At 36.8% G+C, this 26,730-nt stretch overlaps 1 protein-coding gene across 5 annotated transcripts in view; it reads left to right on the top strand.

Moving 5' to 3' along the window:
* The window catches only part of FER (FER tyrosine kinase), a 162,037-nt gene that overhangs the window by 45,879 nt on the left and 89,428 nt on the right, over window positions 1-26,730 (top strand). For all 5 annotated transcript variants that reach the window (XR_002046910.3, XM_039567680.1, XM_039567681.1 and 2 more), the window contains exons 8-10: window positions 626-745; window positions 6,754-6,876; window positions 10,297-10,486. Coding sequence is in view for 4 of the 5 variants with exons in the window: in XM_039567680.1 (XP_039423614.1) it covers window positions 626-745; window positions 6,754-6,876; window positions 10,297-10,486 (433 nt within the window). In the remaining variant the exon portion in view is untranslated. The remainder of the gene's footprint in view (window positions 1-625; window positions 746-6,753; window positions 6,877-10,296; window positions 10,487-26,730) is intronic.

Genomic DNA, 26,730 nt, shown 5'->3' with positions numbered 1-26,730 from the left:
GAAGAGCCATAACTTTGGTACTGATAGCAGACTACACATTACAGTCTAGACCCAGCTAATTTACTGTTTATTTAGATGCAATTTGCATTCTGGGCTAAACTTGTTCTAGTTTAAAATCAACTCTAGGTACCTTTGTACTCTGCAGTTATTGCAGGTTGAGACTTCAGAGCATGCAGATAATGCAAGAAAGTTTTTACTTAAAAAGTAGAGTGTCTTTCCCATTTATTGAGCTATTACTCTATATCAGTATATGAAGAAATATTCCTAAGACTTCTTGCATTATCTTTTTGTTGTTGTTACGTGTGAATTGATGGTCGTCTTGTGCAGGTTTATGAGTGGAAGCAGGTAGGAGTCACCCATTCACATTGGTAGTTTTTGAGAGCCTTTATTGTGCTTTGAACTTGATTCAAAGAATTGTAGTGCGTTTTACTATCTCATGAGATTTTAGAATTATGTTCTTTGTTCAAAGGAAAAAGAATATATATCCAATTGCTATCTATCCTTTTATTTCATACGTAATTTTAACTACAGTTAATAAAATATTTCAAAACCTAATGATTTGCTCTATTATCTACTCAAAGATACATGTTGATTTGGAAATGATAATAATTATTTACTAAATTAGGTCATCAGAAGTCATTGAACAAGAAATAGAGTTTGATACATCTTTACTAGAAGAAAATGAAAACCTTCAAGCTAATGAGATCATGTGGAATAATTTAACAGCAGAAAGTTTGCAAGTCATGTAAGTCTCTTTGAAAATCTTTCATCCTTCGGAAATGCTGTTTTATGTTATATCTACGCTCACTCAGATCCTTGCATGGCTGTGTCCCCTTTTTAAGATCCAATTTCTAAATGTAGTATTTTCAGGCAACAGACGCTTACCCATGCTGGTTCTATCGTTCTTTGCACAAAAACCTTCTCCTTAGTCTCCCCAAAAACTTGCCATCATTTTTGATGTGTGTTCCTCTCTGTGCCATTTAATAAAACGCCCCAAATCTACCATGGGTCCTCCTTGGGACCATGCTGGTTCATTTTCCCAGAAGTGTTTCTACATTCACTGCTCTAGGAAAAATAGCAAAATATTTTGATGAAACCACTGAGTAGAATTATGTGGTCAGTGATTTAAATCACCATGTAGAAAATTTTCATGAATTTATTTTTCTCTTGTTTTTTAAGTGTTTCCTTTTGTTTTGCAAAGGAGATTCTTATTCATTATTGTAACCTTTAGAATATATTAACTTAGTAACACAGATGTAGTTGTTGTATAGCATTTCACAGAGCTTTTAGCTATTCAGGGTGATGAACTGCCTCTCTGTGTTTTGTTAATATATTGGCTAGTTAAATATTTTCATTACTTTTGCCAAGTTCACCTTTAATCATTTGTTATGGGGAATGAATCGACTGCGGAGATTATTATGTGTGTATATTATCAGCCTCAACTTTTGACATAAAATGGTCCTGCGTGGTCACTTGTGAGATTGCAACTATTAATCATGCCTTAAAAGTGGGAAATTCAGAATTTCATTGGTTGATGGTGTTTTTGCTGTGTCTATTGTACTTCAGTTCGTGTTTGATTTATTTGAAGTATTTTCCCCTTAGAAAGTATAACTGATGCAAATAAGATATCAGTGATATATGTGGTGAATTGTTTACCCACTGCTTTTCCAATCCCATATTGTTCCCCGCCGCCCGCTTTCCATTGCCCCTAGCCTTGGCCAGTCCCTCGGGTTCTCCCTATCGGTTCCTGTACCCCAACTCTGCCCATGTACCGCCCATGAGCCCCTGAAATCCCCCCTGCACCCAGATCACCAGGTCTCTGTGCCTCTGGGGATCGCTGGGACAAGATGTAACCATTAAAGGTCCTCTTAAACCCTCATGGAGAGACCCTTCTCGCTTCCTTCGCCGTCACTGTGTTGTAGAGCTGATAGGTAGCCAGAGCAAAACTGCAGAGCCGTCCAAAATGGGCTACGGGAGGGTGACAATGGTCACACTGCCCTAAGCAGCCCCCCTGAGCTCTCAGGAAAGCTGTAGCTTGCTAAACTAAACCTAGCACTACAGCAGGTATATTGTGGTAATGTGGGAGGTTTTACATTTGGTTTTGTGGTTTTTTTAGTTTCATTTGTTTAGTCAAACTATGATCCTTATTTCTTGTAAGTTTTTCTGAAAATCAAAATCAAACTGAGGTATTTCAAGTGTAAATGTATTGCAGTGTCTTCTGCAGGTTACTCTAATCCCTGTGTTTTCTCAACATGACAGAAACTCTGGATTTTATTAATTCCTTTTTAAGGTTGTTAATCATCCTCTCTTTCCTGTATAATTTGATTACTTTTCGTAAATCTATTCCTTTGATAAGTATTGAAATAATTTTTTTAATATGAAGGATTTGCCTCCTTAGTCATAAAGCAGCTTTATCTTATGAAAGGATCCCATGATGGTTAAGCCCACCCTGTTCCTTTAAACGTTTCTCTTTTTAATATGTTCTGCATCATTACTGTATTGAGATTATTCCTGCCTACAGCTCTGTAGATGTTGTACATCTTGATGTGCTTCAGCACAGTAACAAGAAATATATTAATATTGAACCTCCCTTTTCAATAGAATATTACAATTTTTCTAAGATTCTGCCTTCCATAGCTCAAAAAGGTAAGTTCTTGTTTGGCTTGCCTTTTGTATCCCACTGTTTAGAAATGAGACAGCAACATATCCAGGTAAAAGAGATGAAATGTTGCTTTTCTGATAAACATTTCTGATGAAATGTATAATTGTGTTATAAATGCTATGTCTGTATATTTGCCTACATATATACATTTTCAGTACAATTTTCATTGTGTTCTCTTGCAAATCTTACATTCATCCACTTGAAATTGTTTCGTGAATTTGGGTGAGAAATTTTATGGTGTGGCATTATTTCTGGAACAGGAATCAGGTATCTCTATTAAGTTGCTGTCTTTAAGGTGTTCACTTTTTGGTATAGATTTAGGACTCTGAGAAAAACAGTTAAACTGTATTAGGTCAGACCTTCTTCAGTCATGTTCAGTGTGTAAAAGTATCTGTTGTCCATAGAATTTTTGGTCAAGGAATTCCAGAAATTAGCTTCCTATTTTGTGAACCTGCTGATATCTTTTTTCATTTTATGTCTCTTAAGCTTTTGTTTTGGAAGAGAATAGGAACAATCTATTCCTTTCTGCCTATGATAATATAAATTTCTGTTCACCTTCTGTTCTGTGATCTCTATTTCAGAGTGTTCTTTTAGCTTTAGTCTGTCCTTTCGCAAAGCTTGCTCATCCTTTAGTTATCTTGTAGTCTTTATTTAAATGTTTTCAAGGTTACTATATTGGTTTTGAGATTAATGACTAGACTTTTACAGGTAATCCAGATACATAATTTAGAGAGAGGCCTTCGAAAGTTTCCTGTGTTCTTACTTTGCTTTGGTTTTAACAAATCCTAGAGAGTAATTCAATTTGACTTTCTGACCCCAGCAGCTCATCAAGCCAGGGTTTTCAGGGAATCATCTACTGTATCTCCAAGATTTCATTTTTGAGTGGTAATGGTCATTTTAGAACCATGCTCCATTCTCCACATAAAGCTTTGGATTATTTTCTCCTTACTGTATATTTGCCTATTTCCATATGTGTTGAAATGACAGCCCAGGTATAGTGTGTCATAGAGTCCATAATAATCCTTTTGCATGCCTTACATTCAGAGCCTTCCTCCTACCTCAAGTAACATTGTATGATCAGCATTCTTTGTCACTTTTCAAACTCTTATTTGGATTATTAAGATCATATTAGGCAGTGCAGATTATTTATGAAGGTTCACTGTCCCGTGGGACTATAAAAAGTGTTTAGTCTTATCCTGTTTATCCTTCTGCTTTTTAATGCAGGTGAGAACCCTTTATTTTTTGTTGCAGTTCTCTGTATCTGTTGTTACTCATAGACCTTGTAAACTGTGTTTTAGGTATGTTATTACAGTCTTGCCTTAAAGCCAGTGCAGCCAAAAAGCCTCCACTGCATTAACTCTGTATGACTAGAAGTTTGCAAGTAAGAGAAGTGTACTACATATTTATCCGTAGTTGATGACTTCTTAAAAAATCAGTTCTGTACATGATGAAACAATAGAAATTTGACTTTTGATCTTTAGTATTGAAAGTGTGACCTTAGAGCTTTAAAATGCTATGTCATTATGTTTCTGCAGAGGAGAACTACCTTCAGTATCTACCAAATAAAATAAGTGCACATGGTGGATTTATTTCACAAACATTTAAAACATTCAGAGACATATATTGATTTGTAATCAATAATATTTGGTTGAATCGGCTGTTGTATTGAGTATGCAATGGAAGAATGACAGTTTTCATCATAACTGTTTAATGGTTTTAATAAAGTATTTTTTAAGGGAGTGTGATGAGAAAACTGGCTTTTACATTTTAAGGTAAACTTACATTTATGAATAAAGTTTTGACAATAGGAGTTAGTTAAAAGTCAGTGTTGACCAGCTAACCTTTCTAAGGAATGAGTTAAGGTGTCTTCCGATAAATATTAATAAATGTCACTGAATACTACTGAGAAATTCTGAAAAGTATAGCAGAATGAAAGTTTACGCTTTGAAGAGATATGCATTAAAAGCTGAGAGCATATTCATATCCAATTATTCTGAAATACAAATTCTGTAAGATCAAGGATTTATTTTAACTGATAGATGCAGCAGAATGGAGCTTATAACTAAAGAAATACAAAAGGAAGCTTTCCAGGTAGGGGTATTGTGTGGTTTTTAAGGCTGATAAGTGTTACAGTGATCAACTGGTTAGTAATAGAAACCCTTTTGTAAACTGACTGTATCCAGAAGGCAAATACGACACCCCAAGAAAATTCCTTTGGCAGACCTCAGCCAAGATGATACAAGACAGATGCAGCTAGTCAGCTGTAGCCAGTTTGAGTAAAAGTTATTGTTTAAACAAAAAATAGATTTTGAGTAGAAGGAGGCAAGTGAGTTTGGTGTATATGATAGCTTTTTTTTCTTTTCTCTAAGATAAATAAAAATGTCCTGAAGTATCTCAGAAGTTTCAGGAAGAACTACATCAACTTAATATTTTGATCTGATGCTGCAATATAAAATATAAAATCTAATATTTTTAAAGTGGTGAAATAAGGAAGATATTGGATCTGCATGTATATACTCTTCCCTTCCAGTGATGAACAGTCTTATTAATTAGGTTTTAATTTCATGACTATTGATGTAAGATCATTAGATAAAACATCTGCTTCTTGTAAATCAGTTGTTAAGCAAAAACAATGTAGATTAAAATTTTATTTAGAAAGCTGATCAAAAAGCAGTTAAAAATTGTTAATTACTTTCTTTAGCAAGGTATTGAAATAAAAAACATTAGTTGGCAATAAGTTGGAGACCCAGTGTAAGAAAACACAGAGAAGTTCAGCAATACAGATTTTGATAGCCTAAAACTAATAAAAATATCTATGAAAAGCGGAGCTGTGAGGATGTTACTTTGAGGGAAATGTTTTAAGTATTTATCTTATCTCAAAATAAACACATGTGGAAGGTTTGTCTTTTGGGAAATAAATTTTGGTCATTCACTCTCTGGCTTTTTAAAGTAATTTAAGTCTCCTAGAATAAAACGTATGACTGAGTACAGATCATATATAATCAACATTGTATAAAATGCATTGGAAGGAGAGGACTGATTCAGTGTTTAGAATCAAGTAATTCAATTTGGTATGTATGGCCATGTGGAATGTGCCTCCTAGATATTTAGAGAGTTGGGTGTGCCACTCCCTGGTCTGGAATGGTTTTGGTCCATAGATCTGTGCAGTGGTAATTACTACATGTATTTTGCTTGTGTTCCACTCTTTACTTCAGTAATTTTATTGAAATTGGGCTTGAAAGTACAGGGGAAATAAAGTAAGATAGTCAAAGATGCATAGATAAATACCAAGAAGGAAACAAAAATGTACATGCTTATTTATTTTTAAGAGATTGTTCTGACTTAATTTATTGAAGTCAACATTGATATGCCTTTTAGAAGTCATCATTATGTAAGACATTTACATGCATTGTTCAGAATGTAAATGTTGTTGTATATTCACTGATTTTTTTTTTTGTTACTGGAATACTTACCAGGATAATTACAAAGTGTCAGTAATGGTTTTAAAGTGTAATAACCCCTTCTCTGTTAGTACTGAGTGTTTTTGTACAGTTTTATCTTTACTTTGAATTAACCATTGCCAGAGATTGTAACCTAAAAAGGATAATTGTGAATCAAGATGTAATCACTATTACAACAGAAAGTGATCATTTGTATTTTTGCTATTTCTAGAAGTAAATACAACCCAGCTACTGATTCTGGGTATTTATTTAACGCATGCTTTAGGAGTTGGAAGGCTTTTGTCTTTCTTAAAGCATCTCATAATTTGGCAATATATTAGGAAGGCATTAATTCACAGAACTCATCATGTATTTTTGGAAAAAATACTTCTTGATAGGAGAACCTGCAGGCAGCAGATCATTCTGTAACCTTGTTTGTATACAGAGGCTAGTATGGAATCTGTAATAATGCAGATTCCCAATGTAAAGATATATCCACACAAAAAAAGAAAAAAATTATCACCAAGCGCTGAGTGAGATAAAAAAAAAAAAAAAAGTGCTCTTTTACATCTTCAGGAAAAAGATTACAATGTTCCCAAATCTATACAATTTATGCATTCACAACTTGGGTTTTTGAAATCTATTTTACAGGTTAAAAACAGTAATAGAAGAACTGATGCAGACACAGCAAACCCTTTTGAGCAAAGAGGAACTGGTGTTGGAACTAGAGAAAAAAATAGAAGAGTCCTCTAAGACATGTGAAAAGAAATCTGAGTAAGTTGAAATTAAATTTCGAAATACAATCATTTGAGGGGGGGAAATGTCTATAATGCAATTCTTAAAACTTAAATAAGAAATAACTTTCACTAATCTTGTTCTGCTTTTGTGTGTAGCAATTACTGTGAAAAACAACAGTAAATTAGTTTCTCATCTCTAAAATAACCCTTGCCCACTGCAGACCAAAACCTATTGAAGAATTGAGCAGCTCCATGAGTTTAATATAATTGTCATCGTTTCAGCATGGCTTAAGAGCTGGACCTTTCATTAGTTCAGTTCAACTTGATCTGAGAAGATGAGTGAATTCAGTTGCCTTTCTGTTTGACAGAATTCCTTGTATAGGTGTAATTCTGTGAAAGGCTTTCAGAGTCGTGCATGACTTGTTCTTATGCAGTAACATGTTTGGAACTTGTGAGGTTAAGTTCATTCTTCTTTGCATTTCCTTTACAAAAGTGTAGATGTAAAGAATGTAAATCTCATATCCTGTACTACTGCATAGTAAATACCAAAGGTGAGGGCTTAATGAGTGTTGTAGTGCACCATAAATAAAACATTATTATAAAGAATCATTTTTGGGCAATGTCTTCAGGTTTTTCTTCTACCTTTGGTTAGAAAAAATATTCACATACTCTTCTAAACTGAAGTCAGTACAGCAGATAAAGAAACCTTTTGTCTGTAGAGGTATTTTCTGATTCTTGTTGCAGTCAGTCTTAATCTTACTAATTTGGTAATAAATATTGCAGTATTTATTTACAGTAGCAGTAGTGAATTGGAATGCAAGTCCTTCAGGTAATCCTTCATTGACTGAAGAAGTCTTGAAGCTCTTTGTTGAAGTAACCTTCTCACATGAAACATTGTATCGTATTTAATTTGCATCCAGAATGTTATTTATGTGTATGATATCTCTGTTTTGATTAGATATTTCGTGTCCTTTCTTTGGTTAAGTCCACGTGCACTCACAGTGTGTTTTCTAATTTTTTGTTCTTGAGCTGTCTTCCTTACTGTATGCTACTTAAAGGATAAACTGGATTTGAACTAGTTGAGTTTGATGGGGTGTTATTTGATTTTTTCCCCCTCAGCATTGTTTTGTCACCAGTTACACCTCTCTCAAAATAGTTCAGATCATCCTTGTATTTCTAACTGTGTGGAGGCTTATCTGACTGATCCTTTAGCAGATGTTTGTGGTGTTGAGGAGATTATTTCATTTCAAATTGCACCAGTACCTGTTTGTCTTACTAAAAGGCAGGGAACCTGGCTTACATATCTAGTTGTAAGATGAAGGCTTCCCTGAAATCATCCTTGTTCTGATTTGTCATTGCTCATGCCTACCTCCAACAAATCCCGTTTTCATCTTTTAGCTGCAGTGCAGAGTGATATGGATGTTTCAGCTTGTACTTACTGTCCCCAGAAGGTCTTGTCCAGCGTTGCACTGGGTTTAATTGTGACTGCATAAGGTCATGCCTTCTGGCAGTGTCTTGGTGCTATTATCCTGGCACTAATATCCTTTTCCATCTTCAAAAGATGATATTACCTTCAACACAGAAAATGTTTTAATTGTATGTTATTTATATGTGTGTATGTCAAGCATACCATCTGCCCTCTCAACATGACAGCATATTGAATATTTGGGTTTTGATTTAGTTCAACTTTTTACCACTTGCTTATATGTTGCCCTGATCTCCAGGGATCCTTCACACAAGATGTCACTCTGTGAGGTTGCTAGTAGCTATTGCTAGCAGCTATTGCTAGCAACAAGGACTTTAAAGTTTGTACTCATGCAAGCCACAGGCAAGTAATTTTATAGATTCTATTTCCTCATGCATGACTGGAGTGGCAAGCATTAAAAGTTGGATTTGGGAAACCAAATTAGATTGTAATCCATCTTGCCACATTTCAGGAAAGACACTAGCTTTTCACTAGCAGAATACGTCTTGTTATCACTGTGTCCTAATAGGTTGAAATCATTCCGTGTTTGGGGATATCACTCTAGCCAGCATTCACCAAAGCCTAGCTGATGGTTGAAGCCTATTATTTTCACAGGGTGATGTCCTTTTTCTCTCATAAAGGAGACTAGATGAAAATACATTATCTTGAGCATAACAGCAGGATAATTGTTCATTTGCTTCTCTGATGCTTTTAAATCTGTGCAGGCTTGTGCCAAATCTCAGTTTCAGATTTGGGAATCATGTCTGCATACCTCACACTTATGCCTTTTGAATGAATGATCATTTGGCTGATGGTGCAGAGTTTTGTCCATTAGTGACTTGGTGTAATGCTCACCTACATGGATATGATTTGCGTGTTTTCCTGCCAATGAGGATTTTATGACAGGTGGTTCTCCTGTTACTTTGAAACCCATTTAAATACTCATTTGGCTGAGCATCAGTTTCTGAAGGATCAATCCCTGTATGAACAACATTTGCCTTTCTTTTTTCCTGCAAGAGTAGGGCTTGCAGGAGGGCTTGTCTTCCAGGGATTGTCCTGAAGATACAGAGCAACACAATACTGTGATTTTCCTTCATATTATCCTCTTCTTCTTCATAGTTCTGGTCCATTTACCTCCTTCGTCTGTTTTTGTAGGCTGTGAGAACTCTGCATCTCCTATAGACCACATTGTCACTGGGCTCTGGTCGACTGGTTTTAAGGGTGTCTGTATTATACTGTGGGTGATTCTGTCTTTCAGGCAGCTTCTGTCACTCTTTGGTTTTGGCAGTTATTTGGGATAATAGAGTCATCTGGGATAATAGAGTCATCTGGGTATCTGCAGATACTCTAAGTGCTTGTCCTTCAATATGATTTAATTATGACTGTCTTGAGTATTCACGGGTATGAGTGGTATTCATAGAAGAACCATAAAAATAAGCAGAAGACAAAAAGTTGCTTTTAGCGCCTCATAAAGATGAATTTATTTAGCTTCGTAAGAAGACAGTTATAGCACAGTCCAGAAATACTTATGGAGCAGAGGGAAAAAACAGATATCTCTGATGTGATGCCATATGAATTTTTACTGGATGTGAGGTGAGTTTAATATTGCAAATTATTACTGTAACAACTACACTGATTGGAGTGAGTTTCTCATCACTGGAAATCACTATGTAAAATTTATTTATTCTCTAAAGGAGGAGGAAGTCCAGTGTTTGTAAATTCAGTCAAAAGTGGATAAAAGCAGGAGTTTCACCTATATTTATTACAACAGGATTTTTGTGATAGAGAGAAGAGAATGGGTGTTTTCCTGATAGAGGGAAGAGAATGTGTTTGCTTGCACTGTCTTGTTGCTTTGAAAATGTTCTAGAATTGCCTTACCTTTGAATAAATGATGATGTTGAGGAATTGTCATGCTTTTTTCCCCTAGCTTTTATGAAGCAAAGAAACTATTTTGCATCTTGTATATTTTTAATTTGTTATTTTTCTTTGCAGTATTGTGCTCTTGCTGAGCCAAAAGCAAGCGCTTGAAGAACTTAAGCAAACAGTCCAACAATTAAGATGCTCTGAGGCAAAATTTGCAGCCCAGAAAGAACTACTGGAACAAAAGGTTCAAGAGAATGATGGGAAAGAACCACCACCTGTAGTAAATTATGAAGAAGATGCCAGATCAGTGACCTCTATGGTAAGTTTTACATCTGTTTTACTGAATTGTGTAGCCCTGCCATTGTCCTTCAGACCCAGGATCAGAGTATCAAGATACTCACTGGAGTGATTAAAGTGAATGGACTTCACTTTGCATTTTTGGAGAGCTGTTTGGACGAGCAGTTCAGTTGCGTGATTTCTTTTTATTTCTAAGTGGCCATAACTCCTAACAATCTGTGTCTGGGGACTTGGATTGTTCTTTTCTACACTTGATGCTTAGATTTTCATTACACTCTTTTATAATGAAAAGACTTAACCCTTACATAGATTTAGTAAATTTGACTGAGTAGCTGTTGGTAATTTCCTTGGCTGTGTTGAAGAAACACATCTACAGTTGTAGATAGAAAGTTAACAGCAAAAGCTCTTGGATTTGCTGTATATGTAATTGGGAAATGAATTTTATGTACTGTAATTACTCTTTTCTTAAACAGAAATGAACATTGGTTTCTTTGCAGTTTATTTTTAAATGTTTACATGCTCTTAATAATTAAAAAGAAATTTTTTTGGTCTAATGAGATCTCATGTAATTTAAATAAGTACCTTACGTGGCTAATATTTTGTGTGACTTCCTTTTCTCAGTTGTATGCAGCTATGTGCAGAGTTTGTAGGCCACATAAAAAAGCAAACAAACAGTACCTGTTTACTAAAGGGACAAACAGTAGTGTTTGCCTTTGTGGATTGGTTTTGACATGTAGGAGATATTTGTGATTTTTTTTCTTTGAGGTTTAGCCTGGCATTCTTTTTGGCCCATGGGGCAATAGCTCTGTGAAATGTAATTAAATGGCTGTTTGTGAGAGGAAAGCTTTTTTCTTCCTCTGTCTATTTGTGGAACCGTTTGATTCCCATTCTACAATTACACTTGATTGTCAGCATTCTCTTGCTTCCACTGCTGTTTAATATTTACAAGGCACTATGAGGTGGTTGTCATTTACCCTGGTACAAAACGTTATTTTACAAAGCTTGTATGCTTGTTGTGACCTGGAAGTTTAAAAAGTACAAAAAGTTGAAAAAAGAGAAAATAAGAAGCAGGATAATGATTGCAGAAGATTAGGAGTCTTGGAATGCTTTTGGGGTAGGCTATCTTGTTAGTTATTTAATGTTATGCCCTGTAACAGTGCTAGTGATTAGTTTCTGCTAGGTTTAGTTGAGATGATGAGTCTAGTCATAAGAATGGTACTCTTCCCCTTCAGTTCAAGATTACTGAAGTCTGCTTTCTGGTGTCCAAACCTCTGTTTCAGTGAGCAGGAGAAAATAATCCTGTGTGCTGAGTGCAGGCCTACACATGGCCAAGAGGACAGAGACAAACAACTCCATCACTGCCAGCACCGTGTCACCTCCAGTGTCACCTGCAAGGAGTGAGGTCTCATCACGTCCAGTGCAGCCATCGATGTGCCCACAAGTGCCCCAGGGCAGATGGCACATGGTGGCTGGTTCTGTGTTCAGGGCATGGTGGCCTCTGCAGGAGGGCAGGGGAAGGGGCAGCACAGAGCCATAGGATGGTTGTGGGTTGGAAGGGACCTTCAAGATTGCCTAGTTCCAACCCCTTTCAACACCTTCCACTAGAGCAGGATGCACCCCTTTACAAAACCTTGCCAGTTCAACCCAATGTGAGGTTGCAGAGAAAAGCCATGAGAGCACTTCAAAAGGGGCCTAATTATGAGAGGCTTAGTCTGGTCAGCTTCTCAGGGAAAAGGTAAAATGGGAACAGGAAGTTGGTACAAAAGGAGGCAGAAATACATAAAGCACTAAGTGATGTTAGGTAAGCTGAAAGAGAGGATAATGTGGGTTTTTGTTGTTTTATTTTTTAAACCAGTAAGTGAAATTTACTGTTAAGGCAGCTTGTGAAAGTAAATCAGGGATATATTTGTATGTCAGTGATAATGTTAGCATTATTTTTTTACGTGGATTTTGTACTTTAAGTAACTTACTCTAGTTTATTTAGTTCTATCTGGCCTCTGTTATCTGAGAGTTCAGAGTGTCTGCACCTTTAATGAAAATAATGCTGATCATTCAAGCTACCTTGCAGAGAAGATCTGTCATGAAGTGTGATGTGTTAACTTTCATCTGAAGAATTTAAATTGAGCAGAATTACCACTTCCCTTGCTTCTTCAAGGCAAAGCTTGCCAGAAGGGCTAAGCCACTCTTGGACATGCAGACTTACTTTGCAGGTGCTAGATGTGGAAGTCCTTGCCTTGCACAGGAGACTGGATGGGACTGAAAACAGGGTTAACTGTGAAAGCAGGCAACTTTATTTCCACAGCTAAGTCAAGTTCATGTACGTGTACAGGATACAGCATTTACATGCAGCCTTTGGTACTGAGGCTGCCTTGGGATCAGCAGACATTGCCCCAGAAGGAAATGGTTGTGATCCACTGCAGCCTGCACTGGATCTGGTTAATCCTGCTGCTCATGCTGTTTTTCCCTTAGGACCCACAGGGGCTCCTGCACCTCAGTAAAGAATTCTACCAGCTTTTGGGCTTGGAAAAAAGACAGGAGCTAAACATGCCTGATGGTGTCAGTATTGGCCTTGCCTTCTGAGAAGGGATGATCATAAAATGATCCTATGCCTGTGATGATGGATAAGGCCTTACACCTGGGCTATCTGCTCAGCACTTCTACAGCGCACAGTAGAAGTGCTGAGAGGTGTTGTAGACTCTGGGGCATTTTGCTCTTAAACAGCCTCTTCCCAGCTGGTCACTCCAGTGAGCCAGAAGTAGTCAGGCCTGTTGTCTCTGTGCACGAAAGGACCACTGCTGTAACCCTGCAGTGGAGCAGAGAGGATCAAGGTGGTGTAGAGTGGTCACTGTCAGTACTGGGGCGGTCTCCTCTCTCACAGCTCGTGCCAGAGCTTTGTTCCCCACAGAGCAAGACTCAGCTCAGGGGCTGGAACCTCTCCTCTTTAGACTAAGACTGTTTCCCCTTATCATATCACTATCTGGCAGTGTAAAGAGTCACCCTCCATCTTTCTAATGAGCTTCCTTTAAGTGCTTAAGGGATTCACTGGGATCTTCCTGGAGAAGATCTTCCTTTCTCCAGGGTGAACAACTCCTCCCTCGGCCTGTTGTCAAAGGAGAGGTGCTCCAGCCCTGTGATCAACTTAGTGGCTTTCCTCTGGACGTGTTCCAACAGCTCCTTCTCTTTTTGGTGTTAAGGACCCCAGACCTGGGTGTAGTTCTCAAGGCGGAATCTCACGGGGCAGAGTAGAGGGAGCAAGTCACCTCCATTGTCCTGCTGCTCATGGTGCTTTGGGCATAGCCCAGGGTGTTGTTGACCCTTTGGGCTGCAAGTGCACAGTGTTGGCTCACGTGCAGCTTTTTGTCTGCCAGCATCCCCAAGTCCTTCTCTGCAGGGCTGCTCTTGATGTGTTCTTCTTTCTCCCAGTCTGTGCTCATGTCTGGCATTGCCCTGACTTGGCAGTCTTGACTGTATCTCAAGATGAAAAAATAATACTCTGATGGGTTATTTCTGTAAATAAACATCCTGGTGATTTTTAAAATGGGATTTTTTTTTTTTTTTTTAGTGAAATTCCTTAAAAGTATAGGCCTGTAAAAGATCAGAAACTACATGTTCTTGCTGCTGATGGCTCTCATACCTGTATTGTTCAAGAGGATCACTGTTTCATCAGCTATAAATTCGTTTAGGTTTCTCCACTTTATTTGGGAGCAGTTCATCTAAATGTTGCTCTGATAGACCTGAATGTGATTATTTATTCCTTTTCAGAAATTAATTGTAAATGCTTGTTTTACAATTTTTTTTCCCTAAGAATTACAAAATCATAGTTGTCTTGTGTTGTCAACATCCCTACGAAGCAAATTTTCGTGACCTCAGTCACAGGTAATTTTTTTGTTTTGCAATTTAAAAGAGGATATACAAAGTGATTTTGTAAAGTTTTGTATCTCCTAAGTATTTATATCATATAAATAGAGCCAATTTCATGGTGGAATAGTTTGCAAATTGTTTTGTTTCCCTTCTCTTACATTAGATAACTGTATAATAGAATACTAACAAAGAGTGAAATTCTGAAATGCTGTTAGATATGTTTTTATAGACAGTGTAATGTTATGTGAGTGTTTTAACTTATTTTCCTTGTTCTTTTTTGCTTCTGTTAACTGTAGGAGGTTTCATACTCTGTTAGTGTCTTCAATATGTTTTGCTTTAAGTCAATATATTTTTTGTAGAACGTTAGCTGTGTCTTGGTAGTCATTTTAGCAAAAAAAGGAAATTGCTGAACGATTCTCCTTTTTTCAATCAGGGTATCAGGGTATCGTAGCAAGGACTGAAACAAAACTATTTTTTTGCTATTTCTGAACGTTGCATATAATAGTTTTGTCATTGTATGTGGAAGAATGAAACGTGTTTTTGTTAGTAGCAGTTATACTTTTCTACTGACTTACCATGCAAGACAGAGATAATTATAATGCTGAAGGTACTACAAGTTTAAACTCTTGTCTTTGAGCCCCTTAGAGTTATGCATTTACGCTATTCACTATGTTAATGAGAGATTCATAGTTAGCATTTTCTTCTGTACTTAAATTATGGAGCTAGATATTAAAAAAAAAGCCTGTTATTCCTTGTAAACAGATATATTTTGACAAAAATATAGTAGTATCCAAAGTGTTATGTATTACGTCACTTTATAAAATTTAACCAGTAACTGGAAGCAACTTGAGCTAACTTTTAAATGTTTAGGTGTTCAGTCAGTGGATGTATGGCCTGTCATTTTTCTTAAGGTACATGAGGTACATTTTTGCTGTTAATATGATCAACAAAGCATGGCAGTAGTCCATGGCAATTAAAATGAAGAAAACAACAGCAACAAAATGGCTCGGACAACTTTTATATGTCTGATGATCAGATTAGAAATAAAAACGTCATTGATTTTTGAATATTGCAGTGCTAGCTAAACATGTACTCAGGTAATTATGTACAATTATGATGATTTGCATTTCATGGTAAAGCTTTAAACTTACAGCATCAGTATTGCCTTGGAAATTGTTACAGAAATCTTCAGGGAGGGCTTAAGCCAGGCAATAGACTTAGTTAATATAAAATAGTAATTAATTTTGTTTAGCAATCATATAGTGAAATCTCTGTGCCACGTCTTCTCCTTTTTCCTTACATGGTAAAAGCAAATTTTATAAGGGCATAAACCCATTACTTTTAAGAATGTGTTTGAAATTACGTGCTGTTCCTGCTATAAAAGTGTTTCAAGTAGATTTATTTTGCGTACTGCAGCATTTTCCTGGAGCTGGTTGACAAAATTGAGACCTGGTGTGCCAGCTCTGCAACACTTGAGACACTTGTCAGCAGGTGGCGCTCAGTGCCAGAAGACTAGTTGTGGCTGAATAACCCAAATCTGTTAGCATGAACTCATGTGAGGTGCAGCCATTGGGATGCTGTAATGCCTCTGTGCCATTAGAGTGCCAGGCTTAAAACTGTACACAGCAGAAAATGGTTTTATCTGTTGTAGCATAATTACTTGAAAGGAAAAAAAAAAAGAAGTTCACCTCATATCTAATTGCTTTTTTTGTTTTGTTATTCCTTTTTAAAAGGCTTCAGAGATGTTATCCTTAGTGATTGCTTTAAAAGTAAGATAAGCCAGCTATTAATGAAAGTTGTGGTAATAAAAAAATTAGTTCTCAGTCATTATGGAAAGAAGAAAAACCTAAATGCATGAAACAGAGCTAAAGTGCTACTTGCTTTGTTTGTAAATTAGTCTACCTAATGTGAATTTTTTATCTTTCCATCCTTTCTTTCTAGCATCCAAGACTTGGTGCTGTAAATGGTATGATCAACAAACCAATAGTCAGGGTCTTCTTTGGCAGGTTTGGATTTGAAGTGAATGTTTTCAGAGCTCTCACTAAAATAGTAATTGGCAAATTTAATCAATTTGTATGTTTTGATTTTTTTACTGTCAGTTGCATAGATATGAAAGAGGCTTTGCAGGAGTTTGCTGTTTGATTAAAGATGTTTTGTTGCATACATTTTAGATGTTGGATCATAAAGTCCTGAAACGTAATCTGCTGAGAGAACTACCACACTCTTGGGGGTTCCTTTTCCTATGCTCTCTCAGACTATGCAGGTTCTTTATTTTGAAATAGATGCAAGGAAGTGATTTCCTTCTGTGACAGGCCATTGCAGCAATAGCAGAAAGTGTTACAGTAGAGATAAATTTGTCATTTTTCTTACTGATACAGAAGCATTTATGCTTTCCTATGCTCTGTAATGCATCACCAAACATCTCCCTTATCTGTCCATGAAAGTAATTCTCTACTGATTTGAGGCTCATGACATTTATATAAAACTAGGATTGTATTAGGGCATGGTAGGGGAGCCCTTCAGAATTACTTGGTTTATATATTTATAAATCTTGTACACTTCCACTGTGTTATTGCAAGATTTTAACTTTATTGTCAATAGAAACAGGGCCAGAGTTAGTCTGTGCAGCATTTGTATCCTTACCCTTTCTTTTATTCTAGTCTCTGCTGAGGAGACGCTGCCAGTGCAGTCATGCTGTAGAAATTTTGCCTATTTATTAGTAAAAGACTTGGACATAAACAGTTTTATTTGATGGTTGCCTGGACAGCTGAAGTTCAACCAAGTGATCTTTGCTTATGGCCACTTTCCAGGCTTGCTGGCTGGGGCCTGTGTTTCTGGCATACAGCCAGAATTTGACATGGATTGAAAATGCCCCAAATGTCAAATTCTTTTTGCAAGTGTGGAGGATGAATTCCATTCGCCTTTCTCTCATAGTGAATATGTTCTTGCTTCTGTTTCTTCTTTTTGTAAATCCCAACTGCCTGATGGATATACATCAGAGGAAGAATAATACAAAAGGAGATACTAAGGTAGTAGACAGATAAAACCAGTCATGCTTTGTCCCACTGAGTGGTCCAGAATTTACAGGATGAGAGGTCAGTTGAGCTGTCAAGCCTCTTGCCAGTGAACATGCCTAGAAACTTCTGAAGTAAAAGACTGGACTAAGTTCACACATTAAGGCTCAGAACTTACATATTCCTTAAGGTTAGCATATTATCTATCAAAAAATGTTGAGAAATAAGCTGGTCTTGGGGAAAAGTGATATTAGAAGTGTGAGCTAAATGTTTGAGGAATTGAGGGATGTGGATCATTCACAGAAACAGAACTCTTAGAATATTTGAAGTGCAGAATTAGTTTACCCTCTCCGTATGAAGGAGAGTTATAAGTACTTGAGATAAGTTCATAGACCTCTCTTGAACTGCCAAAAATATTTCAAGACATTTCATTTCTTCCTTGAGGAGGCAGGCTTCACCATAGTAGTGTTGCAGAACTGCATACCCACTAGGGATTTGTTGTTTCAGTCCGAATCTTCTCTATGGATTAGGAAAGCTCCACACAGAAGTTTTCTTTTAAACAGAAATCACATACTGGTATTCAGCATATGTTTCTCTGTGTGCTGGGAGGAAAGTAGTAATTCTCTGCCAGAATCATCATCATTGCCTTCTTGAATCTTTTTCATAGTGATGGCACCAAATTAGTGTGATTGCTAACTTCTCATAGCCTCTAGGCAATACACAGGAAGTAATGTGATAGAATTTGGCTGCTTTAAATCACCTCTCTGCTTTTCTCTCTTCCTTTTTAAGTAGCTGATTCAAAATACCATTGGCCTTAAAGGCAAGTATTATGCTTCTAAAATTCCTAAAATACGCTGTAAAATAATTCTTGGAATTATGATTTATGGTTTTAATCTAGTGTAGTTTTTTGCCAGATTGAAGTGCATGATTTTATTCTTAGCTTCTGGTTTTTTCTGCCGTGTGGAGAAGTTCTCGCCTGCTACAGACGTGAGAAACCAGAAGGCAATCCAATTTTCAGACCACTGTCTTTAAGTTACAGACCTATTTATTTGTTCTCCTTTTTATTTTTTATTTTTTTACTGTTGGTGATTTTAACAGTGGGGTAAGTGAAATAGTATGTTTCAAATATTACTTTTTTTTTTTAATCATCCAGCAGTCGGAGAGATGTGAAACTTTTCTGGTCAGTTTGGGATCCAGGTGCCTGAACATCAGCACTAATGCCATTTTTAGATTGGTTAAGGTATCCTGCCTGTGACATGAAGCTGTGACTGAAGTCTGCCAGTCCCATGTAGTTGTCTTGGATAACCTAGGCCATAAAGAGTACTGGTTATTGCTATTCAAACAGGTGAAGCCCCCTTTCCAATGGACACTGAGGCTCTTGTTCAAAATAGTCTTTAATGGTAGGGAAGATTAAAGTTCTGTGTGAGATAGTGGTAGTCACTGTAACCTTGTCAAAAAATTCCAGGATTACTTACCTCAATGTCTTTTTAGGGGAGATAAAGAAAGAGATCATCAGAAACGTAGTTTTTATTTGGCTGTTTTGTTAGGGTAATGGGAGAAAGGCAGTGGTATTTGTATGAAGATAATAGCAGATATCCATGAGTTTCTGAAACTAATGTCCTTGTCCTAGAGAAGAAAGAAAGCTTGGAGTATCACAGCCAAGATGCATGGAAATTTGTCCTTCTTGGAAAACGATTGAAAGTCTTTACTTTTAAGGCACTGTAGGATTTTGTGGATCAAAAGTAGATTTGTTTTCTGGAAGTTACTGCAAAGTCTTTCTGCAAGCAAAATGATTTTTTAAATCTGATTTTTTTGTCAAGTTCCTGCAAAAAGCAAGAGTTGGTGGTGTCTAGAAGCTAGAGTACAGATTAGTAAAATTAGAAAAAAAAGAAAAAAGAAAGAAACCAAATTAAGGATAGAGTGGCAAAGCCAGACTCTGGCAGCTCCAGAGGCAGTAGAGCAATATTTAGTCAGGTTCAGAGTGCACTAAGGAGTCCTGTCAGGAGCAAAATGAAAAGCAGCCTGAGACAGTGCTGAGGACAGGGCTATCATGTGGGTCCAAAGTCTGTCCAGGACACAGGACCAAACATAGGATTGGAGAAGCCTATGACATAGTTATGTAGGACTCATCCAGGGGGAAAGGCTGGAGACAGAGCAGTTGCCAGTATAATTTAATGAGACACTATCTCTGTGAGATTGTGGCTCTGACTTTATCAACACATGTTGCCACTGTCATAAATTGGGTGCTAAATCAAAGCATAAATAGTATGATAAGTAAAATACAGTATAGAAGTGATATAGCCTGAAATATATCTGCAAATTTTTGTTTTCTGTTGTGCCTTAGAATTACTTGTTTTATTTCCAGATCTTGGCTCTGCATACTAAGATGAAATAAAATCACTTAACGTTTGGCTTTATATGTAATACAAACTTCTGTCATTCCCCTTTAAATTAAGTTTACCTAGTTTTACCAAAACTTTGTAACAATGAGGACTCTCACAATATCTAACTGAAATTATCTCACTCTGGAAACCTGTGGCATTTACTCAGCAACTGCTTTAAGAATGAAAACAAAGAACTGTTGGTAGGAGAGAGAAAAATGAAAACACAAATATGTTCGTTTGGGGGTGGGGGAACTAAAATGAGATGCTTGACAGTCTTGACAGTTTCTATATCATGTTAACCTGAAATTTTTGTCTTCTGTGCTAGCTGCTCTCTAGAGCAGTTGAACTTGGTGATTGTTTATACTGAGCTCAGTGTAATATAGTGAATGTTGCAGTACAGAGGGAGCTGATGTGACTGAGCAGGCCATAGGTGATTTTACTGAGAGAGGATGCAGATTTTTGTATGATTTTTAAGTGAGGGGAGATGTATTTGGAGAATTCTAAAAAAAAAAAGTTTAAAATTAACTTCTGAGTTAGTAACAACCAACCAAAAAAAGGAGTAACTTCTGGTTTATAAAACCAGAAAAGTTAAGGAAGTAACTTCTGGGTTTAAAAGAAACAAAACCTTTTAGGTAATCCTGTATTTCGTTAGTCTGAAAGAGAAGCCTACATCCTCAAGGAAAATAAAAGTTTAAGTGCAGCTGAGATAAATTCAATTTTCTTACGTTAATGTGTTGGCTATTATAGCATAAAGGGGAGATGTTGTTTTCTCTATAGGGGGTGGGGGGAAAGACAAACCTGCAGGTGGGAATTGTGAACATTTCCTACCTAGTAGGATCCTGTTACAGTGTAGTTGTGCTCACTTAGTGATTGTCGATTCAAAGTCCAGGCCACAGTAATGTGTGACAACTATGTAAGTACCATTAATGGAGGAATGATTGGTCTTACAGTAATTTTTGTATGGGCCAGTGAAGTAGCTTTTTGGACAAAAATACAGCTGTTTTCTTCTCAGGGTGTTTTGTAGTAGTATCCAAAGCTGTGGCTGTGTATTGGAAGGTTTTGGTCTGCCTCAGGTGCTGCCGCTTTTGAGTACTTCATCTGTTCACTCCGTAGGGATTTTTATATATAACATGTAAATTAACACTGGTTATGTGGATAGTTGTATGTGCAATTTCATCTTGGCATTAAGTGTCTCAGGAACTGTGTGATAATGAAATATGTACCTTTATAATATATAATAAAAAACAGTGAGGAAAATAAGATTTTCAGCCAACATGACTGAGTATTTCATCAGTTATTTTCTTCAACATACCTTTTAAGAAGTTGATGCATTGAATCGTGTATAACTATACCCATAAAATAGAAATTATTGGGGATTTTTGGGGGGGCGGGTGGGTGCAGAAGGAGTTTCTTCTGTAACATAGGAGACTGGTCTTTGTTTTAACAAGCAGGTTGAGCATGCTAAATAAGTACAACTTACAAACTTTGAGGGAGCACTGCTTGCTTGTTCAGACCCTTTTTAATAAGTAATGACTGAAATAAGAAGGAAAATCTGTTGACTGAACTAATAAAGTCTTTTTGCATTTCTGTGGAAGTGCTGCCTTATTTATTTTGGCTCATCATGCTAGATAAAATTTAAAAACCTCAGCTTGAATAGGATTGAAATCTTTTACTTGGTACCATTACTGAGACTTGCACACTGAGTCTGTCCTCCCTGATGTCTGTATTTTCAAAATAGTCTTGTTTTGTGTCTGTGATTTGTAGCTGTGATCTATGCGTGATTTCAGTGGACCATAGGCTTTACTCAGAGTAGTATTTGAACACTGCCGATTTTGAGGGTTTGCATTTTTGTTGTTCTGTTGTTTAAATTGGCAGATATTTGTTGTTTTGGCACCCTGCAGAGATTACTCATTAAGCCCACCTCAGTTACGGTGCTCAAGTTGTGCTCAAGCTGTCACAAAGTTGGTCTTTCATTTTATCTATTAACATGCAGGCTGATTTTGCGCATAAACAAGTATCTGTGAAAACCAAAAGCAAACATCATATTCTGACTACCCTGCCAAACAGCTGTCAGACAGAAATACCTGATCAAATCTAGGCATACTGCAAACTATTTCCAGTTATGAACGGTTCAGTTTTATTGTTTAACACATCCAATGTAAATGTGGATCTGCCTAAGAACCTGTCATGTCCTATCTGACTGAAGCTCTTCAGGGTTAACTCCATGCAACTTTTGTTTTATTGTGATAAAACAGATGCATCCTCTCACAATATGATTTTCCAAACAGGTTACAATCACCAGTCTATATTTAATTACACTGTTTATTGGAAGAACAAAAAGGCTTCACATCCTGCCTGATCACATAACATGTAATGCTATTTCTTGTTGCTTGACTTAGCATTTACCAGGTGGCTTCATTAGAGCCAGTCAGTGAGTCAACTTGAGCCAGTTAATGAATTATAAGAGGAATCTTGATTAGTACATGCCAGTGTGTAGAGGGCAGAACTGAAGAAATGCTACCTCGTACAAGCCAGAGCAGCGTGATGACAAACATAAAGACAATGCCCCTCTGGTACAGTGACATGGTGGTTGGCTGAGGAGACTGGATTCTTCTCAGGCCTCTAAGAACTTCCTTTGAAGTTAGGGGAAAAATTGGGAGTTTCCCCACCCTGTCACCCTAGTGAATAGTGTTTTCTGTGGGTTGGCATGGACCTCTGCCGAAGCTGGGTTGCAGTTCCCTGCCTGCAGCCTCGGATCCCGCAGCTGTCGGTTATTTACTTCTTGGTGTCTTGGGAACCGTAGGAGGATTTATGGTTAGTTGTGGATTTCAAGGTCATGCAATATAGTGATGTTTTTTCCTCTGTTCTTCACATGTTGCTGTTGTCCACTGCTTCCCCAACAGCTGTTCAGGATATAGCTGGCTTCAATATATCTAATCCCTTCCAGGAACCAGACTTTCTTGGACTTAAATGCCTAAGATCTGGACTCCACCACTAGCCACTTAGCTTGAGCAGGCATTACTGAGTGTAAATGTGGCTGAAAACCAACGAAATCCAACAGTGTTTGAATATATTTAATGAGATCTGGAAAGACTGTCATTCGTCCTGTTAGTGAGTAGTGCATTCTAATTAAAGTAATTGACCTGTATACTAAGTGTAGTCACTAACAAATGCCATAGTCAGTTCATGCTACGTTTATAAATACTGCATTTAGATATATTTTGGGCTGACTAACCCCCAGTTGGCACACTTGGAAGCAGTGTTAGCTGCTTCATTGGCTGATGCAGAAGAGTACTTCCTCCCATAACTATAGTGTTCCCTTTATGCAGTTGGTATGGCATCCAGTTAGTTGCTTCAGTTGTCTTCCCATGTCTTCTTTGGATACAAAATGCTGAACCTCTAAAGAGATGCAGTTCTCCTTAGAAAATCCTGGTTTGGACGGAACCTTTGCTTGAGTTGAGGTCAGGCAAATTTTTTTTTTCAGTATCTCTAGGAAGAACCCCCCAAACTGTCCTTCTCACTGACCTGTTACCTTAGTTCTGTATTCACTGTACTATCCTCAAGCATCTTTTAACTAGCCTCTGTGGCAGAAATAAATCACCTGCTTGTGGTTCATAGCTGTAATTTTCCTCTTAGCTGACTTATAATCCCCTACCTACAAACTGCTATACAGATTTGCTTTATGAGATCATATTTTGTCAAGATACTGATGCCATTGTACTCAGTGGGACCAGAGGAGCTTTGCCTGTGCAGATCTGGAATAAAAGATTGAGAACAGTTTTTGTTTTGTTCTCTGCTGAAATGTGTGTTGGCTTCCTGTCTGGGGGTTTTAGAGTTTTAAAATAACCAACACAGGTTTTTATAGTAATGAGAAAAGGAGAATGGTTTGTGCTATTCAGTCTGCAGGGTCTGTAAGTATATATGGATTTCTGGCAAGCCTATTATTGTTATTTTAAATTTGTGGCCAGTAAAGACAATTTCCAGTTCCAGATGGCATTCTTTGGCATGCACGCTACTCTTCGAGAATTCACCAACATGCTTGTGGTAGCTGTGGGTGATCTTCATCACTTCCTTATTTCAGCTACTGACTGTTGCAGAGAACATTAGTAATTAAGGTATTTTGGACATTTTTTTGCAAGACTTTGTTTACCAGGCTGAATCCTGATGTAAAAATGTCCTGGATGTTGAGTTTGTATTTGTTTAGTCTGCTGAATTCATTGTGTCAAGTACTGTATGCATAGCTTAGTTCTTCAGGCACTTGCACTGGAAAATTTTTCATCCCTCATGTGAAATGTAGCCTAGGGGTTCTTCACCTGTGGCTTTTTGTTATCAGCCCATATAGTGATGACTATAGTTCTTTTTGTTAGGCCAGTGGTTGTGCAAAGTTCTATTAGTCCTTAAGTAATATTTACCAGTTTGAAAAGTTTGATGTAAGCTTTTTTAAAACTGAAGCTAATACTGTACTCCTAAACTTCACCATTACACTGAGGAAGTGCCATTACAGAATACTGTAATTTGTTAACAAGTGCCAAAACCACTCTCTACCTTTATACTTTTTTTTTGCGAATAAATGAGTGTATGAAAACTTCAGGACATAGAATTTATTTTCTACAGTGGTGCCCATTTTCAGTGGAGGAAAACTGATGTTTTCAGTTGCTGTTTTGTCACAATCTAGTTAAGTAGAGATTCAGTTTTCCAAATAGGAGTAATGCTGCATAACACGTCTATGTAGAAAAAATCCATTTCTTCCATTACCTTAGCAACAATTTTCATTCTAGCTCAGGTTTTGGTTGGTTTTTATTTTTTTTTTGTTGTTTTTGGTTTTTTGTTTGCTTTTTTTTAAACTTGAAAGGGGGGTGGCAAGACTAGCCTGTGTGTGCATAGATGTATATAACCAGTTCTAAAATATATTTCACATTAAAGACTTTACCACTTCAAATGGCAGCTATAGTGTTGATCTTGGGTAAAACTCTGGGGCAGCATCTCCAGCATTACTGCATTTCTCTGTTTTTCTGAGAATTTGGGTCATAAAAACCTCAAACTATTTCAACTGGATATATGCAGTATTAAGGTAAAGAATAAAATTAGCCTATTTGATACAAAAATGATCCTAAGAATTTTTAAATTGAAATGGTTTGTGGATGCACGTTTATTCACTGCTTTTTGACTTGTGATTCTTGGTTTTCTTGAAGCAGCAGCAGCACAGCCTGAATGTTGTCCTGGCAGATGGTGATCTTCACCAGCAGCCAGTTCATCATACCATTGGTTTTTTTCATGCTATTGGTTTTTTGAGTAATGAGCTGCCAGAGCATGTAAGATGTTGGCTTTCTAGCTTTTGTGCACATTAGGTGCTGCAGTACAACTACAAGCACTCAGTGCAGTCTGTTTTATGTTCTCCCATTGCATCTTCATGAGCTTACACAGAATTATAGCAAGAGAGAAGTTGTGGGTATGTTTGGAGATCTGTTACTGTGATGTGGCAATGGCAACCAAGGAAGAGAAGGACCATGCCATGAAAAAGTAGTTCCCTTTTATAGATAGCAATTGCTGTACAGACTGAAATTTGATAATTTTTTATTAAGTGAAACAAGTAAAACAATAGTTTGAGAATTCATAATTTTTTGTACATTTAGTTAATAATGGCATTGCTGATTAATAACAGTTCATATCTGAAAATGTACACCAGCCTCAGGTGTTTGAAGGATAGAGGTCTTAATTTTCCCTGTTACATATTTCCACAGTAAATAATAATAAGGTAATAGCATTTAAACTTAATTTTTGAAAAGTATTTATTTTTTCTAAATTTGTCTGTAAGCTCTCCAAAGTCTTAATTCGTTTGTTAAATTGCCTTTATTGAAATCAGATGTCGTTTACTTGGCATCGTTATGTGATCAATGAGTGGAGGTGTCTTAGGATTTAGTGGTGTAGAGATACATTAAGCAGAGAAGGAATACTTAATTTCAGGGACCTATCTGGACTGCAAAAGCCTTTGTCTGGCTACTTCTTCCTTCCACAAAAACAGTTTTTATACAAGATCTCAGTGCCTCAGCTTAGGTGTAGAGGTACATGTAGTCATCTTTTTCTCTAGAGAACTGCTGACATTCTTGATGATAATTTGGTGAAATCAAAGTATCATCTTAAAAATAAAAAACTGTTGGGTGTGTAAGAGTAAAAATGTACAATAATGTTTCTGGAAACATTATTGCTAACACCCATTAAGAGGTGCTCAACTTCTGTTAAGACCTTTAATACATGTGCGTGTGTTTCAAAAATTTGCTAATTATTTAAAAGATGAAGTTGACATTTCCCTGACATATCATATGTAGCTTGAAAAATTAGTCTTCTGAAAGTCTTAATTAAGAGAGAAAACAGAGCAGACAACTTAACCATACATTCTGTTATGATAGATAGGGATTAAAAAAAAAAGCAAAGGGTCAATCATACTGTAGTTTTCATAATTCTTTTTTAAAAATTAATCTATTTACACAGTGTTTGCTGACATACGAACCTTTCCTAAGTAAAATCTGAGAAAGATTTTTCAGGTTTTTGTCTCCAAATATTTCACCAATCTCTTGCTTAGTACTTTTTCTTTACTGCTGTTTTCCTGGAAAAAAAAAATTACTTCTAGGCTCTGTTATAACTTCAAGATCTGGTGTATAAGGAAAGAAATGCGTAAAAGTAATCATAAGAGAAAAAAAAACTTCATTTTGAAAGAAAAATATTTTTTGATAGTAAGTTGAGTAAATTCCTGAACTTGTTACAAATTGCACATATTCTTTCTAACAACCTTTAAAAAACTTCTAAAACTAACATCATATTGTGTTACTCCTGCAGCCCAGCCTGTAGTAACACTGCCTGATTTCACATATACCAGTAATGACTTCAGAGTTACCACTCAAAATCTAAATGTTCCTGAAGATACCAGGTCACTAGAAGTGATCAAGACAACAAAACATGCTAGAAATTTTCAGGAAAAGAAGAAAGAGAGCAGAAACCGTTACATCACT

Source organism: Corvus cornix, chromosome Z (genome assembly GCF_000738735.6).
Source record: "Corvus cornix cornix isolate S_Up_H32 chromosome Z, ASM73873v5, whole genome shotgun sequence".
Lineage (NCBI taxonomy): Eukaryota > Metazoa > Chordata > Aves > Passeriformes > Corvidae > Corvus > Corvus cornix.
Note: the sequence above shows the minus strand (reverse complement) of the source record. Positions and strands in the feature narration are given on the sequence as shown.